Source organism: Leptosomus discolor, chromosome 7 (genome assembly GCF_034619465.1).
Source record: "Leptosomus discolor isolate bLepDis1 chromosome 7, bLepDis1.hap2, whole genome shotgun sequence".
Lineage (NCBI taxonomy): Eukaryota > Metazoa > Chordata > Aves > Leptosomiformes > Leptosomidae > Leptosomus > Leptosomus discolor.
Window position 1 is genome coordinate 36,371,998 of NC_141397.1, and position 17,668 is coordinate 36,389,665.

A 17,668-nucleotide genomic window follows, 5' to 3' on the forward strand; every position below is an offset into this window, starting at 1 on the left:
GCTACACCCTATTTTGAAAGTGCAATAGCCTAGGGTGAGATCTAGGCTACAGCTGTCTCAAAGTTTTACGGTCTCCTCCTTTATGAAGGTCAAAATATCACCACCACTTGATTCAGGTGCTCAGCATCTGCCCCTTGCTCCCAGGCTGGCAGGCAGAGGAGCTTCATGGCAGGGTCCCTGCTTTGGTGGTGGTGGGGTCACTGTCCATAGCCATATGCCCATCTAGCCAGCTCTAGGGGAGGATCTCATGGAGTCCACAGACAGATTCTGTTCACTCTCCCTCATCCAAATGCAATGACAACAAAGGGAAGGGAGGAGGTGTAGGAAAAATGCCACTTATTCCTCGGTCTCCTTTATTTGCACGACATGTACTCTCCTTATAGGCCTGAGTTACGTGCAATAGCTGGAATAACCTCTCACCACTTTGAAGCTGATACTGGTGATTTGCTGCAGGGATTGCCTCAGGGTCTCCAGCCATTCCTTCTCCCCTTGGGGATCCTCCTGGGTGCCAATCACATAGATGTCATGAGGAATGTAGTCAGCAGTGTCATCACGGGTCTTCCCCTGCCCCTTGGAGAGAAACCAGGAGGTGATCTTCTTTGGGGGAGGTGCAGCACCTTTTATTAACAAATCAAACACCAGAGTAAGTCAGAGCACGTTCTGTCAAACCCAAGATACAGACAACCCATGGGGACAGAAATAATAGGCTTCACATTCACTCTGTTCCGTATCAGTTTTATATCAGCCAGGGCACACTATTCTGAGATGACAAAGATGTTTACCCCACCTGACTCACTGATGAAGGAGTGACTGCTTTGACCATCTTCCTCTGTTTCACTAGTTAACCAAGGCCAAGGCTAGCCAAGTGTAAAGGTAGGGAGCTGTACTCCTGGTCTGCCACTGCCTTTACCTTACCCCTTAAGTACGACCAAGCACAGACAGCTCAGCTTACAGCAGCTGAACCAGGCTTTCCTCCTAAAATGGGAAAAATAAGTTAAATTCCACTGTCCTCAACTACACCCTGTCCACTTCTTTAACTATAGGAGATACTCATCTCACTTCCCAGGCTGGACACAAACAGTCCCTGGACAGGTTCAGAAGCAGCTGATGGGCAGTTATTGGAATCGCTCCTGTCCTTTCTGCAAGGTGGAAGATAGCATACACTGCCGCACCAGCTTTGTGCCAGCCACAATTCCCTGTCATTGGAGGAATCCTTCAGTACCCATCAGGGCCAACTTCATGGTCCTTTGACTGGAACCATGAAAAGCGTCAAACTGCATGCAAGAAAAAGCCTAGAGATCAGCTCTTCCTCTGCCCCGGTGGAAGACAACCCTGGTGTACAGATCTGTGTCTGGAGCTCATTATGGCAGGTAAGCACTCATTTTGGTAAGTGTCTGAAGGAACGCCTGTGTCAGAAAGGGGCCCATACCCATATTCCAGGTCCCAATGAAGATGGTGATCATATCAGGCTCTGGTTGCTCTGAGTGTTTGTTCTTCATCTGCTGCAGAAGTTGGCAGAACCCTTCTCTCTTCTAGACATGGGGAAGCAGAGACAATTAACGAGATGCTTAACTCCTCCAGCATGACCTCTTGAAAAACTAGCTGAACCAGGAAATTCCCAGCAGACTTGAAGGGCAGATTAGCTCTCCACTATCCTGAAATCTTCAAGTAGGATGTCTTTCCTGTGATACTTTCTTAGGCACTTGGCTTGTGCATTATTTTAACAAGTGCTGAGCTGGTCAGAAGAAAGCCTAGACGTCCCTCTTGTTTGTCTATATGAACCTTTTTGCAGCTACCCTCACACAACTCCTTGCCTTTTCTCACTGCTTGCTGACACTCTGTTCTCCTGCCTCAGTGACAGCAACCTAGGTTGCCCTCTCCAGTATCTCCTTTTACACAGTACACTTGTCCATTTTCTGGACGTTTCCAGAACAAAGGAGAAATTTCATTTTTGCAAAGCCAACTGCTGTCCTTCAGCAGTTCCCTTTCTTGCCAAGGAATTCCCCTTGTACCATTCCCACCCAGCTACCCACTCCAGACTGGCAGGAAGGAAGCATTGTGTATGTACCTTGGAATCAGAAAAAACATATTCCTTCCGCTGAGTTTTTTCTTTTTCTGTTTCCAGCACAATCACCAGTTTGTTAGGGACCTTCTGGGACTTGATAAGCTGCAGGACTAAACAAAGACTGGGTGTCATGAGCTGCAGTCACTGAAACTAGAATCCCACCAAAACCAACAAGACCCTGCTCACAGGCTCAGGACTTACATAGTCTTTTATGTCTAAGGCTCACTTTGCCCCACATAAATACATGTTAATGTTGCTTAATCCTGTTCCCTACAGGAATAGATTTGGACTCTGGAGAGGACTCCCAAAACTCATTCTGCCTGAAGCTCATGTCCATACCAAGCACTACAGTCCGAAGTGAAGCCTTGGCTTCCTGCAGGCAATCTCTCTGTATCCTGAGCCAGCCTACATATATTCCTTCCCCATCTGTGAAAGAGGAGGTAAAACCTCATTTGGTAGTAAAGGTGATTCCACTCCATCTAAAATAGCACTTAAATAATTATGAACACCAGGTGGAGAAAACCATACATGAAAGATACTCTTTTCAATCACTGCCAGCAACATATTGATTTTCTGTCAGGAGAGAACCCAAGGGCATCATTTTTCACTCTCTGATAAATCCTACCCTGTTCAGCTCAATCTCAGTGAGCTGCCTGTTCAGAAACACAACAGGAAAAAAAGGGAAGTTGTTTGAATTAAGCCTTCACAGACCAAACTGGCATTGCTTATCAGTAGAGATACTGATTCACATATCAAAAAAAAAAACCCAAACCAAAACAAACATCAAGGGGAAATTCACTGAAAAATGTTATTGAAACTGAGTACCTGGCTTTTTACCATCAAAAATCATCACAGAAGTCAGTATGTTCTTGCAGAATGTGGGTTTTTTTTTTCAAGTGACATTGCTTTTCAGTAGAAAATGGGTCTATTGTGACCAGCTTTACAGGGAATCTTCTATCAAAAGCTGCTCCCTTGCAGTCCTGCTACCACTGTCTTCATTTAGAGCAGGAGGCGAGGTCTAAAACAACCAGTGAAAGCTGGTTACCCCGGTATTGACTCCCTGCTCTCTGCAGGCTGCTTTGGGGATAGGCAGTCTAGACTGACTGGAGCCTTGCACAACACCCAGGACCTAGCAGAAATATTTGCACTCTGGGCCAATCCTTGCCCTCAGTAGGGCCAAAGGGAATCCCTCCCCATCACCCAAGGGATCGAGAGTCTAGTCCAGCATTTGTGACCTTAAGCATCTTACTTTTCTTGTGGGTATAAAACTTGTCTTCTGGACCATCCTTAGCCCTCTTGATAATCAGTTTTCCCATTTCCACATCAACCTTGAGATGTATTTTTGAGAAAATTCCTAGGGAGTCAGCTTTCACCTATTGGAAAACAGATTTTTCATAAGTGATCTTCTACACTTCAGTCACGTGTATTACAAATGCAACACTTGCCTGAATTCATGGACACATATCATTATGCCTATCTCACTAGACATCTCTTAAGCATTTGCATGGTGCTAAGCAGCATCCAGGAATAGCTGTTATCTCTGTGCTGTGTGGCAGCACAGCAAATTTCCCAGGAACTGAGATACCAACGTAAATCTGCATTACTCTCCTTCCACATTGTGATCAGCATTGTTAAAGTACATTTACCTCAAAAACAACAGGGGGGATAAGGGAGCGCCGGTGTGTTGAATCAGGACCTTCAACCAACACTGTTTTCACCTGTAAAAGAATTTATGTGTATAAATTGCATTTGGTGATTCTGCACTACATTGAGAGTAATGACGTCAGAGCAAAGAAAACTTACTGTAGCAATGGATTGCACTGATGATGAACAAGAAGCAAAACTAGAGGCAAAAGATGACAAGAAGATAATATAAAATAGCTTTAAAACTCTACCTTTTCTTCAATGGAAGACAGCAAAGAAATCAGCTGATTGAGTTTCAATACAATATTGACTGGACTAGCTTCACTGAGCATCTGATAAACACAACATAGAAACAAAAAGAGAGAGAGACACGTAATTACCAAACCCACAGAGCATGGCCTGGAAGCGCAGCAGTCTTGCCCCGGGAACACCTCGCACACAGAGCAAGGAGCAGCACTTGTGCCTCTGCCACTCTAATCTGTAATGGGCAGCCAGAGAGCACACAGTTTGGCTGAACATGCAGAAGTACAGGAAGGTGGAAGGACAAATTTGCAAACCTTGTCAATAGGTTAGAGGCAGCTGGGCATGCAAGGGAGTCGGCTTGCTGCTGGGACAGGTTTGCATGAAAAAGTCCTGGACTTTTTGTTGTCTGGGCTACTGACAGGGAGAGGAGCATCATGGGACTTAAGTGGGCTAGTGGAAGGAAGGATTTGGCAGTGAAACATCCAGGAGTGACATTTATGGAAAGAGAAATGTGCAGTGCTAGCCCATAGGCTGAGGTAGAATGGGGAGATCAAAGTCCTCAGGCAGTTCACTACACTTTCCCCTGGGGCAGGAAAGGGGAGCAGGCAGAGGGGACTATGGGATAAGTGAAACTGTGGGGATATAACTCACTGTGTGCCCTCTGCACTGCAGCCATAAAGAGGCTAGAGAAAACAGAAGTAGTAACTGATCCAGAACCCTTCCCTCCCCCCATGCTGGCATCCACCCTCACTCCTCTCTCTTCTTTTCCCACCTTCCAGCCAACTTACTTGTGAGCGCTGATGGATACCAGGGTGCAGCTGCTGCTCAAACACCTTCTGGATGGATTCCAGAGATGGGAAGGTCCTAGAGGCTTCACTGGGAACAGAGACATGGCAGAGGTCTAAGGCTGTGGTCGGGTCCTCGGGCAGGTTAGCACTTGGTCTCTTTGGACAAAGCCATGCAGCAGAGACTACGGGCACCCATTCACTCTAGGCCTGCTCTCACCATATGCCATGCTCTTGTCCTCTGCTGCTTACTGCCCTCTGAGTTGGTGGGATGGGTGATGAGAGCACTTCTCAGCTGCCTTAGTGACACTGCCAACGAAGGCAGCTTGGAGTTAGACTGCTGACTTTGCCTTGCAATGGCATGCTGGCTGTTGGAGGCGGTAACTTCCTAAATCTCCCCAGAAAGATGTCCCAGTCTGGCCCAAACCTGAGGACACTGGTAAAACCAGCATCAACCCAACTATGCCAACTCATAGATCAAAGTGCACTCAAAAATCTCAAAGCCCAGTGAAGTTTGGTGCCTATGAATGCCGCAGTGGCAGGAGCAGCTTGGTTTTGCACAGGTCTTGCGCAGCTGCTGAGGCTGATGCAGGATGCTGGGGACACTGCATGAAGAGGAAACTAATTTTTAGATTTTTCAGCTCACATGACAAAGACGGGCTGGGTGCAGTGAGGGGGTGGAAGAGCCAGCCTTTAATCTCTCGAAGGGGAAACCGTCTACACATTACAGTGAGATTCCTTCAGCGTTTCCCAATTAGATTCCACAGGATGCTCATTTGTCAAAATGCTGTTGTATGAATTTGGCACAGAAGCCGCGCTCCAATAATGACAAGACTTATCACAGAAAGAGCAGCCAGGGAACGCAGGTCAAAAGGAAGGTGATGGTGGGGAGCAGTGCTAGGATGCTTGCATTGTGCCTAGTCAACAGTGGATATTAATGATTTCCCTCACTTTCCTAAGTCTGAAAGGACTGGATTTTACTCCCTGTTTGCTGGGGAAAGTGCTGCAAAGTGAAAGTATGCCTGACTGTCTGAAGATTCGATATTTGTCTAGGTGCTGAACCATGGATGATTAATTGCCTAAATTAAGCACTCATGTTTGAAATTTCAGTCTGAAGGACTTGCCATGGGGCACACAGAATTACAAGACGCTTGTAGGAATCTGGATCTGCTAAACTTAGTCCTCCAACACCACTATTTAGCTTTGAATCACGTAGGGCCAGTGCCACTGCAAATGGCTCTGGCCCCAAACCCAAGACTCCTGTTGATTCCTGCAGGCACAGAGTCAGACTCCAGGAGGATGCAGGCAGTTGCAGAAGCATTGGGTGAAGTTCAGTTTGAAAAGAATGAAGGATATTTACCGTGACCAAGAGTGCAGGACATGTAGGCCACCTCTCGAAAACACAGAGCAGCAGCTGCTTGAAGTAGTTCAGAAATTATTTCTCATGGGAAAACTGCCCTCTGTTTACTGTACAGTGCAACGTGTGGCATGCGTGTGAGGATGGGGGAAGAGCATCTGAAGGCATTCAAACTCAACAAAACCACAAAGTGGTTTTAATTGCACTTACTTTTGTTTTCTTCTCTTGATAGTATAAAACAAATATATGTAGTGATCTTCATTGAGGTGTCAGAAGCCTGTGTGTCTACATACAATTGCACAAGTGCTGTATCACAAGTGCTTGAAAAGCTGCCTTAAAAGCTGTATGTGCAAATTGTCCAGTAAGGGAGAATAAACAGGAGCATGCAGAGCAGTGATCGATGACCAAATGATGGCTTCAGACAGTAGCAGGCTGAATAAGCCACTATTAGTGTTTTTCACTTAAAGCTGGTAGGAAACTCTGAACAAAGTCCACTTGCATGGGTAGTTGCTGCTCTTTGCTGCACTGGCACCAAGCTCTCCATGAGTCAGCTTTCCAGCACCGGGAGGATTCCTCTGGCTAAGAGAACCCTTGTATGCCAATTTCTTTTAGCATTGAATGCTTCACAAAAGTACCCATCAGCCTTACAAGTCTCTGTTTCTCATTTTTAGTACAAGAGCTGCCAGAGTGAACAGCCTCTCCCAGGAGCGGTTGTCCCATTGTCCCCCAGGCTCTGATAAGATGATGTGCCATGGCTGTCCTGACCCCATTGGCACAGCTAGCCCTAGAAGGTAGTAGCAGCTTCCAGCGGAGTTAAAACCAGCTTTCAATGTCTGAAATACACATAGGGGTCTGGTCCTTGATGAATTAATCAGGGATCAGTGGTGGGGAGGGCAAGAGAAAGAGTTCACAAGCTCTGCACTCCTGGTCTGCTGTGGCCCAGCTATGCTTGAGCTCCTTGGTCAGAAATGGGTCCTGCACCTGTCCGTGGATAATACACAAACTGCAAAAGGCACAGACTTTAACAAACAGTTGGCCCAGCTCCTCTCCCAATCCCATCAGCCCTTCTCCTAATCAGTGAGCACCTCCAGTATACATCCCCTCTACCTTGCTAACATTGGCAGTCAGTGCTTACCCACAGCCTGGTATCAAAACACAGAAGTGAGTCAACCAAAGGGCATCAGGATGCTCATTTTTCACAGTGACAGTAGTGTGTCTGAGAGTGACCCTGAAAGATGGCACAGCTGGGCTCTGGGAGGCTGGAAGAAGCCAGAATACAGCATCACGAAAACTTCAGATTCACAGCAAATCAATGCGGCTCACAAACAGCCAGGGTCAGCTCAGCCACGTGAGTGTCTGCCTGCACACTCTTAACCCTCAGCAGTGCCAGGAAATTCAAAGGAGCTTCAGCTTCAGTGAAAGAGATCAGGCCATGCCAATTAACATTTCTTCTTGTTTATTTGTTTTGTTAACCTATTCTCAAATATTGTGAAAATAATGAAATTGAACATTATGAAGAAAAAGAGGACACAGCTACTGAGAAGCAGCCTAGGAATTACCTGTATATTGAGCTGGAACCCCTGCATAGTGGACAGTGGAATAAAGATGAGGTAAATCAAAACTAAATTTAGGTAATGCCACTGATTAAATTTGAGTTCAGAAATCTGATAAGGGAAGTAAGCTAAAACCCCAGACAACCTCGGAGATTAAGACTGCAGAAAACAATAAGATACCCAAGCATCCATTAGCCAGCTGAAGCTAAACAAATACTTTGGTTGGATAGCAGAGATTCATGGGACAATCCACATAGAGGAGGAGAGGTTCCTCAGAGAGATCTGACTGGGACTGAAAACAGCGTGCAGTTCTGGACCTCCACCAAAAAAAAAAAAAGAAAAAAAAAAAAAAGAAAGCAGCTCCATCTAACTGAAATAATGTGCAGGTATGGCAAAAAAATGCTGGGGAAGGCAGGGAAAACTGCATGAGGACATACATTTCCATAGCTGCATGCAGCCGCCAGAAGGACAGAGGGCAGCCAGCTTGCCCTTTGCTGTGGTGCAGTGCCCCTGTGCTCAACAGGCTTCCACCAGCAGAAGAACTCACCCAGCTCTGTTCTAGGATGATGCTTTGCAAAGTCTAGTCAACAAAAAAACCTGCAGAAAATCTGGAAACGTAAAAGGTATGCTGGCACTTGAGAGGCTTGTGGCCCTGTTGCATCTCCTTTCTTGCCATCCCATGTACATTTATGAGGAGTAGGGTTGTGAAACCCAGATAAGGTGAAGTGGAATAAGAAATTGGAAATGGAAAAAGCCAGCCATCATCAGAACAGCATTACTGGAGGTATTTTAGTAGCACAAAACTCTCACTTGTTATTTCATTAGATTTTAAGTTTCCATTGTTCAGGTTTATTCTTAGCTAGCCACCTGTGTCTCCCCCTCTGTGGGCGTAGAGAAGCAAAACCCTCAAGCAGGGCGCAGCAGAAGGGCAGCTCTTTGCACAACTTGTCCTCAGTCCTGCCAGGGGCTTGTCTCTGGGAGGCTGGCTTCTGGCAGAAGGAGCAGGACTGCATATTCGTCCCCCTTTGCCTGGTAAAACACGCACAGTGCTCACCACTTCAGAGGAGTAATTGTGGTCCCAAGCAGCCGAGCACCTCACTCACTCCCTGCCTTCCTTCCATGGGTTAAAGCCAAGCAAATCAGCAGTATCCATCCCTCACTTTAGCCCTTTCTTCAGCCTCAGTGAGTTCTGGGAGAACAAGATCAGACCAGTAGCACTATCAGCCTCACTTCTAAATACACTGGAGAAAAGGATATTGCAAGCCACAGATACAAGTGTGGAAGAATGTCCCCTCTGCCATAGAGTGCTCTAAGATCTCTGGAGAAGTGTGGACTAATCTCCCCATTTGCTTACAAGCAGCAAGAGGGGAAATCACATCCTTCAGCAGAGAAAGAGGGAGCTCTGCAAAGTTTTAGTTCCCTATCACAGTTTTCCTATTTGGGACCTGGAAGTCCTATAAACAGAAGAGGTAAAATTTGTAGAGTTCAGGCTCATTTCTCTTTTCATTTGAGCTGGACTTCACTGACATCAGTGGAATCACTCCAGGATTAGCAGGAAGGAAAAATCAGTGTTTAAAACATAGTTATACACCAATATGTGCTTGTTTCTATAAACGACATGTGCTTGACAATTCTGTGGGTGTCATTTATGCATTACCAAATTATGCAGTTAATAGGTTAGTGCATTTTTTTTTTGTTTCTTTCTAAACAAAGCATAAAAAAATAATACTCCACTGACTGAAACCGCCTACAGTCAGAGCTGTAGTCTTTTATATAGATTTCACATCTTTGGACCAGAATCACAGGTCATGAGATATAAATATAATATTTTTGAGGGTAAGCCAATTTCCTATGTCAGAAATGCAGGTTCTGAATGCATGCACGTGGATCCTACATTAGACTACAGCGTTACAGCATTATGCTCTGATCTCTGAAAACCAGCTTATAGTTACCTGAAAAGTCCTTTGCAAAGAACTGTAAGTAGTTTCTTCAGTTGAGGAAGATTGCTTGAGCCAGTCTGCACCATCTCAAAGTCACTGATGATGTGAACTCGCAGGTAATCCTGGATGAGTTTAAGATGCTCGTCGGAGACACTGTGAAAGAAACAGACAGGTCAAAAGCCAGCTCTTCTCTCTGCAACCGATTATCAGACAGCTTTATTATTTTTCTGGAACTTCCACTGCCAGCACAGATAGATGGGGGGCAGTTTGCCTTGGATTTCAGTGTAAATATGCAGTTCTCAGAATTGGACCATGGATCCCCCACCACACTGCTGACACCTTCTTCTCTTCCTCCTTCCCCACCCCAAATCCTCTCCTCCTTGACTGCTGAGCTGCCATACCAGGGGAAGTGTTGTGATGCCTGGCTTTGCCAAAGCCATGGTGGGATTGTTAGCCTTGGCAGGTAAAGCCAGCCTGCTGTGAGGTTGTTAATAGTCAGCAGTCCAGGGTCTCTGGGGAGATGAAGCATCCCTTTCATCTCACCAAGTCTCACTTTGAAGGTTTTATTCCAAAGAATCAAAAACAGTCTTAGGGGGCTGAGACCACAGAGCTCTATGGGATGCTTCCCTTCTCCCTGTCTCAGTGGTGCCTGGACTCCAGCACCACAAGGAAGGATGAACCAGGCAGACTTTATGTGCTGTTTTGTGCCCTGACAAATGCAGAAAAATCCCCATCTGGCTGCTTAGCAGATGAAATGGTGCAAGCAGCTGATCAAAACTTGGTGTCTCCCAGTCAGCCAGCTGCTACCGGGCCACCACAGCAGGACCTACGCTGCCACGCATGACCACTGTTTGTTCCCAGCCTCCCATTGCCCTGACAGGAAGCATGCCTTCTGATTTTTTTTTTTTTTTTAAACTTTGCAGATCTGGTCACTAAATGTCATGCAGCTTCCTCTAAGGCTGCAGTGCATGTCCAGATTTGACACAGCTAGCATGTGGGACAACATAAGTCAGAGCGGTAACTGAAGTAAATCAGTAAGTATGAGTAACCTGGAAATCCACACACAAGTTTATTCTGTTTGAGGACTGGCTGGTGTTTTCTGATAGAATCATCTGCAGTTTAGGCACATAGCTAATACACCAAGTTCTCTCAGATATTACCATCCTTTATATTAGAAAACTATACCTCAGTGGAGAAAGTCTGTTGGAGATTTTAATACTTCAGAAAAGTATTCTTTTCTAGATGACAATTGGACTATAAAAAGTAGCCAACGCACTGTAAATATGATTCTGTTCTTCGTTTGGTAGTATAAATTAAGAGTAGTTTCACTGAATCAAACAGGTCCTCAGCTGTCCCAGGGAGGCCTAGAAAGTACAGAACTGGGCTGACGGCTGATTCTGCAGCCCTGTGACTTGCCATCCTCACCTGCTTGTGTCCTGGTACTGCAGTCGCTGGAGTAGTGTCTCAGAAAGGGACAGTTTATTAACATCTGCCACCCTGAAGTTTTCAGGGAGAAAAGGTATCTCCTTTGTCTCGCTGCTCGGCAATGCCATGAGGATGTTGCGTGGGGGCAGGATAGGAGGCGTGGGTACCAGGTCTGGCAAGGAGAAATGGAAAGGCACAGTCATCTCAGCATGGCAATTTGACCTCCTCCCCCTCACCCACCCACAGGGCAGAGTCTGCACCGCAGTGGCAGTCACTGCAGAAACCATCCCTTGTGAAAGGCCTCTAATTTCAGAGCTGGAAAGCTCAGAGCTTGGTACTGGCCCAGCCCTGTTCTCAGGGATGTCAGTGGTGTGAGACCAGTGGGCTGAGCTGCCATGCTTGGACGTCATGTGCAGGCAGCATATGCCTCTGCCTGGCAGTGTAACCTCATCTGAGTCGGTTTGACTGTCCCGTCTGCATAGCAGCTATGAAGGTTAATTAGTTACTTTGAATACAATGCTTAGAGAATGTAGCTGTACCTCATCCATAGCATTACCATTATCATGGAGATCTGCTACTGGGGCAGAATGGATGGAGGGGCATGATGGAAAGAAGTAAACAGCTAAAGTAAGCAAACATAGATGGAGAAAATAGACCCCATAATCCAATACAGAGGGGCTGAGTATCCTGGTTTGTGTTGTGGGCATCAAGTTGGAAGCACAAAGGGTTTTTCTGCTCTGTCATCCTGCTGCTCAGCATACCTCTCTCTCCTGGGAGAAGAGTTTGTTCGTCTCTATTTATCCCAACTATGGTGGCCTTTCTTTTTGTAACTATTGCTCCAACACTTTCTTACACCTGTCATACATAGCTGGTTGAGTTGTGAGGTTTTGTTTGGTTATTTTCTAATGGTGGAATTTTCATTACAAAAAGATACCCACAACTCCCTGACAGCAGCTGTCATTCACAGAATCACCGCAGCACTGAGCAACAGCACAGTTGGGTGGTGCATCTGCAGGGTGTCTGGGTGCTCATCTTCCACCTCTGCAATTCTTCATGCAAGATGGCCAGACATCCATAGGCCCTACATGGCTCCAGCACAACGGCACAAAAGTGCCTTAAATTAAATTCTGTATGTGAAGAGCCCAGCCACAGTGCTAATGTCACTTCATCTAAAGGCTCTTAGTCTTGGCTAGAGCTTCATTCCCTGCTGCTCTCCTCTCTGTATATTATTTTTGCTGTAGTTCCCTCCCCCGCCCTGAGAGCTGGATACTCAGTGCAGCTGGCCAAAAACCAGGAACATCTTTTGTGAGCATCTTTGCAAAATTTTGTTCTGTTACTTCGTGAGAACGGCATACCAAAATCTTCCAGCTCCTATTAGAGATCCATTGGATTGCATAAATGTATACAGGCACATCAATCTGCTTTAGTGCACATGCCTGTCTCTCTGTCACAGGACTATGAACTTCAGACAAGTTTTATTGTAATGCTCATTATTTCTGGACAGATGTCAGAAAGAACAGGAAGGATGGCTCTGTGGGCATGACCTTCCCCTGGGATTCAGGAGAACAATGACAGATCCAAGGGATGATCCAGGAAAAATCCAGGGAATGATCAAATACCAGTGAGTGTCAGGAACCCACAGTGACATTTCATGTAAAATAGTTGGGATGGTGCCAGTCACATCTCTTCATCATACATCTGCCTCTATGCATAGAGTTAGACTGTCTGCCACTGCAGGATCTGTGCCCTCTGGTTATGACTGTCAGAAACGTCCTCTAGATCAGAGCAGATAAGGGAGCCTGAGCTTCAGATGACCAACAGCAACTGCAGATGTGTGGTACTGCAGAGAGATGGGCTCCAAGTCTCTAAGGGAGGATCTCTGCTGCCGAGACGTGGCCCTAGAGATGCAACACAGGGAGAGGGGTGCAGCGACATGTGAGATGGCTGGACATAAACCAGCCTGAGTCCAGATAAGGACAACAGATTAGTCAGCCTGCCCTTGATAGAATATACTTCTGCAGAGAGTCTCAATGTATCCCCTCAGGTGAGCTGAAATGGTGCTCCAGATGCAGCACCACCTCAGAGCCATGAGGATTTACTGTCTCAGTGTCTTGCCAGCTCAGGGTATCTATTCCCTGCTCCATTTTATTGCATGACATGCTCCTGCCTAGACTGCATATCTCCAGTCCAGAGTTAAATGTCAAGGGTCTGCATCACCAAGTCACATCATGGGTTTCTTACCAGCATCCTCCTCTGGTTCATCTGCAGCCTCCTCCTCTTCCCGCGGCACTGGATATTTGAGGTGCCATACCAGACCCATGTTCTCCTTCTTGTAAAATTCTATAAGTTCCTCCAAGTTCTCGAAATACTTCACGGGAACACCCTCTGATGCCTGAAACAAAATACAGAGGCTGTCATGGTCTGGGATTTCCTACCACAGAAAGACTGTTTTTCCCTCCGTGAGAAGCAAAGTCATAGAGAGAGAAAAAAAACACTACTGCTGTCCAGAGAAAGCCAGCCCAGCTCTCACTGCCCATCTGACCACAGGTTCTGTGCAGAATGACTCCTGCAGTACAAACAGAAACAGATGCACATACACATTCCAGCCAGTGTCAGCAAAAACGGCAACCTCAAAGATTCACTGAAGCCAAATGGAAGATATTTCTCATTTAATTCAGTGTGTTTGGCTTCAAGGCAAAGGAAGACTTTAAAAACAAAGAATTCTCTTGAATTAATTTACCATTCCCTCTTCTACTGAGCACAAAACCCCTGGACTATGTTATATTTTGTGGTATCAAGGAAGAATTTTTCTGTGAAATTGCAAGGTACACATGTCTAAATCTAGACGTTAGCATCCTTTCTGGGATTCAAAGGCTCAGAACTAGGTTCAAACAAAACAATCTAGCAAGGCACTGCCATGTAAAAAAATGCTCAGATGAAGACTTAGGAAGCTGAAGGGACAGCTAGGACTGTAAAAGCATCAGGCATAACACCGAGCTTGCCAGCTGAATTTTAACTGTGACTAAACCTGTTTCTAGTACAGCCTTGGTCACTAATCTCAGGAAATGGATACTTCCAGAGGGCATACACAGGGATAACATTTTAGAGGTCTTCAGAGGCAGAGCTTCAGAGCAATTATACCTACACATCAGCATGACCAGTAAATCTGCTGGATTCACCAGGCAGGAACAGCTGCCACCTCTGCAGCTCTTCCCCGCTGCTTCAACCAACAGCCGTACCAGGGACAGAGAAATGATTTGTCATAGCTTAGCACAGACCTCCTGACCAAAAGAAAGAGCTCTGCATTACATCCAGAAATGCACTTAAGTACTATCCAAAACCAAAGCAACAGCAACATGTTAGAGAAGCTTCACAAGGGGTGCTCTTTCTAGAAGAGTGCTCTCTTTCTGGACAAGAAGTTTTCCTAGAGAAACCAATCCAAGAAGGCCCTGTCTACACATGCAGCAAAACATCAAGGAGCAGGGGCAGAACCATGCAGAACAGATGTTTTCCAGCCCCACAAGACTGTTGTTCTTGACTTAAAAGAGCAACATTTGGAACTGTTCACATCTGGGGATTCAGCAGCAGTGGGCAATCAAAAGTAAGACCTGGTCACTCTAATGGTAGGCTTGACTCACACTATTTCACATGCATAAAGCTAGATTTTGTACAGGAAACACAGTTAGTCAATAACAAATTAAAGCTTTGCCTCCTATTTGAAATAACTTGTTACAGCTACACTTCAGACATTCTGCCTCTGACTAACAGGCAGGGCATTTAAATTTCTTTTTTGGATTGCAATTATTGGCTGTAAAAATTAACACACAAAAAAAAAATGTAATACAAGTTTGATACCTGCCATTTGTCTTTGCCCAGTTTCTTATTATCTGTGAACTATTTTGTTTAAAAGACAAATGTAGCAAAACCAAGAGATTAAACAAGAGAAATGCTAGCATAAACCACAGTGAGAAGAACACAGAAAAATGTCTTCAGTTCTAGTAACAACAAGATTTCTTTTTAATTTTCCTAAAAAATAAAATCTCAGGCCAAAAATTAGGACAGTGCTTTCAATACTGAACCACATTTGAAGCCTTCAGTGCCCTCAGGCCTGCCATCAAAAATACCTTTAATTTTTAACTAGACCTGCATGTCTTTAAAGGCACAGCAAGACACATTTTCATAACAACTATGTACGATGTTTCTGAGAGCTCTGCCTGTACAGCCTCTTCTTCTGTCTCCCAAGTGTTCCTGCATTTACCAAGATTTATTATTCTCATACACTGGAAAACGCTGTGTTCAGCACGAAAGTGGTGCTTGGGCAAACACTGGATAATATTTTTGTGAGGCCAGAGGTGTTGAAACAGATCGCTGGTTAAAACTTCACAGGACTGTAACAGCATAGGCCAGATCCTGCTCTGCTAGAGCAGCACAAACTCAGAATATCAGAATGACTTCTGTTTTACATCAATTAATGCAAATAGCATCTTGGTCCTCCCAGACTCTTCTGCTTCTTGATGCCAACTGTGAAGGCTAGGAATCAGGAGAAACCATCAAGGAAAAAAAATCGCTCGGCTCTAATCCATCATATGAAAGGATCCTGAAGTCACAGTGCTGCATCAGGACAAACCTGGAATAGTTCAGCCACCTGCTTCCATGTTTCTCAGTTCATCTTCCCTGCAGTACCTTCCTCTGCTCTGAAATCCCCATTTTTATGACTATGCAGCTGTGACCAGCAGTCCTCCTGGCAGCCCAGAGTGCACTGTTAGCAGCGCTGACTGCAGGACGGCAGCATGTTCAGCCTTCATGCCCAGCCCATGGCAGTGTTCATCTTCCGGAATTAATCTGCCCGGACTGCCGTCTGCCCACCACCTACAGCACCCATAGATGCGCTGGAGCTCATGAGAGATAAGGCTTGTGATGGTTTGCTTTGCCCTAAGCTACCCCAAAGGGCAACTGAAAAAAGGCATCAGCCCTATCAGGGTGCACAGTCAGACCCTAAAACACATTGAGGCTAAACAGGATGGTCAGGGTTTGCTATCTGCATCTTTGTAGGACGAAAGCTTTGCCATCAGTGCTCTCTCCCACCTCTTAAAATACTGCAGCCTACCCTGCTCCTCCTCTTTCCAAAGTCGTCTTCACACTCCTACCTGCTTCACTTGCCAAAGACCTTACTGTCTGCCCGCTTCCCCAGAACCCCCTGACTGATGACTGTACCGCAACGCCCATTCCACCCCCGCACAGCACCCCTCCCATCCCCAGTGCCCAAACACTGTCTTCTCAGCCTTGTTTTGCCTCTCAGCTTCTGCTCTCCCCCAGGGCGCCTGCAAGAAGACTGATTGCCCTGCACAGCTCTTTTAAGGCCAAATGAAGCCTTGATGTAAGTGGGAGGAAAGGCTGAATTAGCACTTTTTGCTGCCAAGGATAGTTCAGTCTCTGAAACCATGCTGGTCTCTGTGGTAACCAGAAGCAGCAGCATTTTGTAACAGGCCTCCTTCCTCTAACTCGTTGCACCGCATTTCAAAAGTGGACTGAAGCCTGTGGTCCAGCTCAAATTCTCTGGAGTGGCCACAAGCCCCAGCTCACATGTAGGCTAACGAGATGCACGTGCAGAGAGGCCCCATCATTTATGCACCCCTTCCACCATGGTAGCTCAGCCGGCTGGTCAGACAGCCAGCCAATCACCTCCAGCCACCTTTCTTGATGAGCCCTGCTATCTCCTCTCTCCGGGATAACTGGGATTTGTGGCCATGTGGAAGAGTTGGTCTTTGCATGCATCTGAATCCAGCTGCTCATTCCCAAAGAGAGGCAGTCTCTACCCCGGCGGTGCCAGCTCCTCCAAAAGCCCACCTTCCCCAAGTCCATTCAGGATAAAAAGGACCAACTCCCCATGGCACACAGTAAAAATAAAGGACGGCACTTTCATATTTTAAGACAGAATTCAGCAGGAAGCTGAACACATCCCCCAGGCAGCTGCACAGAGACAGTGAGAGCTGCAATAATGAAACAGGGAACTGGTGGGGCTGGGAGCTCCAACCAGCCATGGCCAAGCACAGAGGGAAGAATGGGGAGCCTCAAACCTGCTGAGCGCCTGCTCATGGTGGGGGAGCCCAAGGGCCCTCCTCTGCACCACAAAAGCCACAGCAGCAGCACCGCCTCGCTACACATCAGCTTTGCCATCACTAGAGTGAAAGCAAGATCGCTGGATTATTCTCACTCATTTTCTTTTGTATTATAATTGTTATTATTTGCAGGGACCTCAACAGAGGAAGTGTGTGGGAAGGGCTGTGCTTCTCCAGCACAACGCAGTGCCCAACAACCCTCTCTGCCTATTTGCCTGCACTACAAAATGAGCTCCTCTCTGTTCAAGGCACCCCCCAAATTACCCCACTCCACCTGAGAGAGTGGGGCATGCTGCACAGAGGCACATCCTTCTGCACAGAGGCACAGCAAAAACTATATGTTGTTCAAATTGGAAGGGAGAGCAGTAAAAGCAAGACCTTGCTGCACTTGCTTCTCCCCTTGGGGAAAGGATGAGAACAAAGCCTGTGTGACAGACATTAGTCACATTGTTTGACACAACTGCAAGGTGCTCAAGTACCACCAGTGATGAGTGCCATGTGAGCCCCTCCAAATCCAACAGCCTGTAACTTTGCTAC

At 46.2% G+C, this 17,668-nt stretch overlaps 1 protein-coding gene across 1 annotated transcript in view; it reads right to left on the bottom strand.

Moving 5' to 3' along the window:
* Positions 1–17,668, bottom strand: part of INPP5D (inositol polyphosphate-5-phosphatase D) — a 53,963-nt gene that overhangs the window by 12,989 nt on the left and 23,306 nt on the right. Inside the window, exons 3-12 of the mRNA XM_009947394.1 lie at positions 13,254–13,404; positions 11,013–11,184; positions 9,600–9,740; positions 4,741–4,828; positions 3,961–4,041; positions 3,712–3,783; positions 3,315–3,438; positions 2,069–2,175; positions 1,430–1,532; positions 421–617 (exon numbers count right to left, since the gene is read on the bottom strand). Coding sequence (XP_009945696.1) covers positions 421–617; positions 1,430–1,532; positions 2,069–2,175; positions 3,315–3,438; positions 3,712–3,783; positions 3,961–4,041; positions 4,741–4,828; positions 9,600–9,740; positions 11,013–11,184; positions 13,254–13,404 — 1,236 coding nt within the window. The remainder of the gene's footprint in view (positions 1–420; positions 618–1,429; positions 1,533–2,068; positions 2,176–3,314; positions 3,439–3,711; positions 3,784–3,960; positions 4,042–4,740; positions 4,829–9,599; positions 9,741–11,012; positions 11,185–13,253; positions 13,405–17,668) is intronic.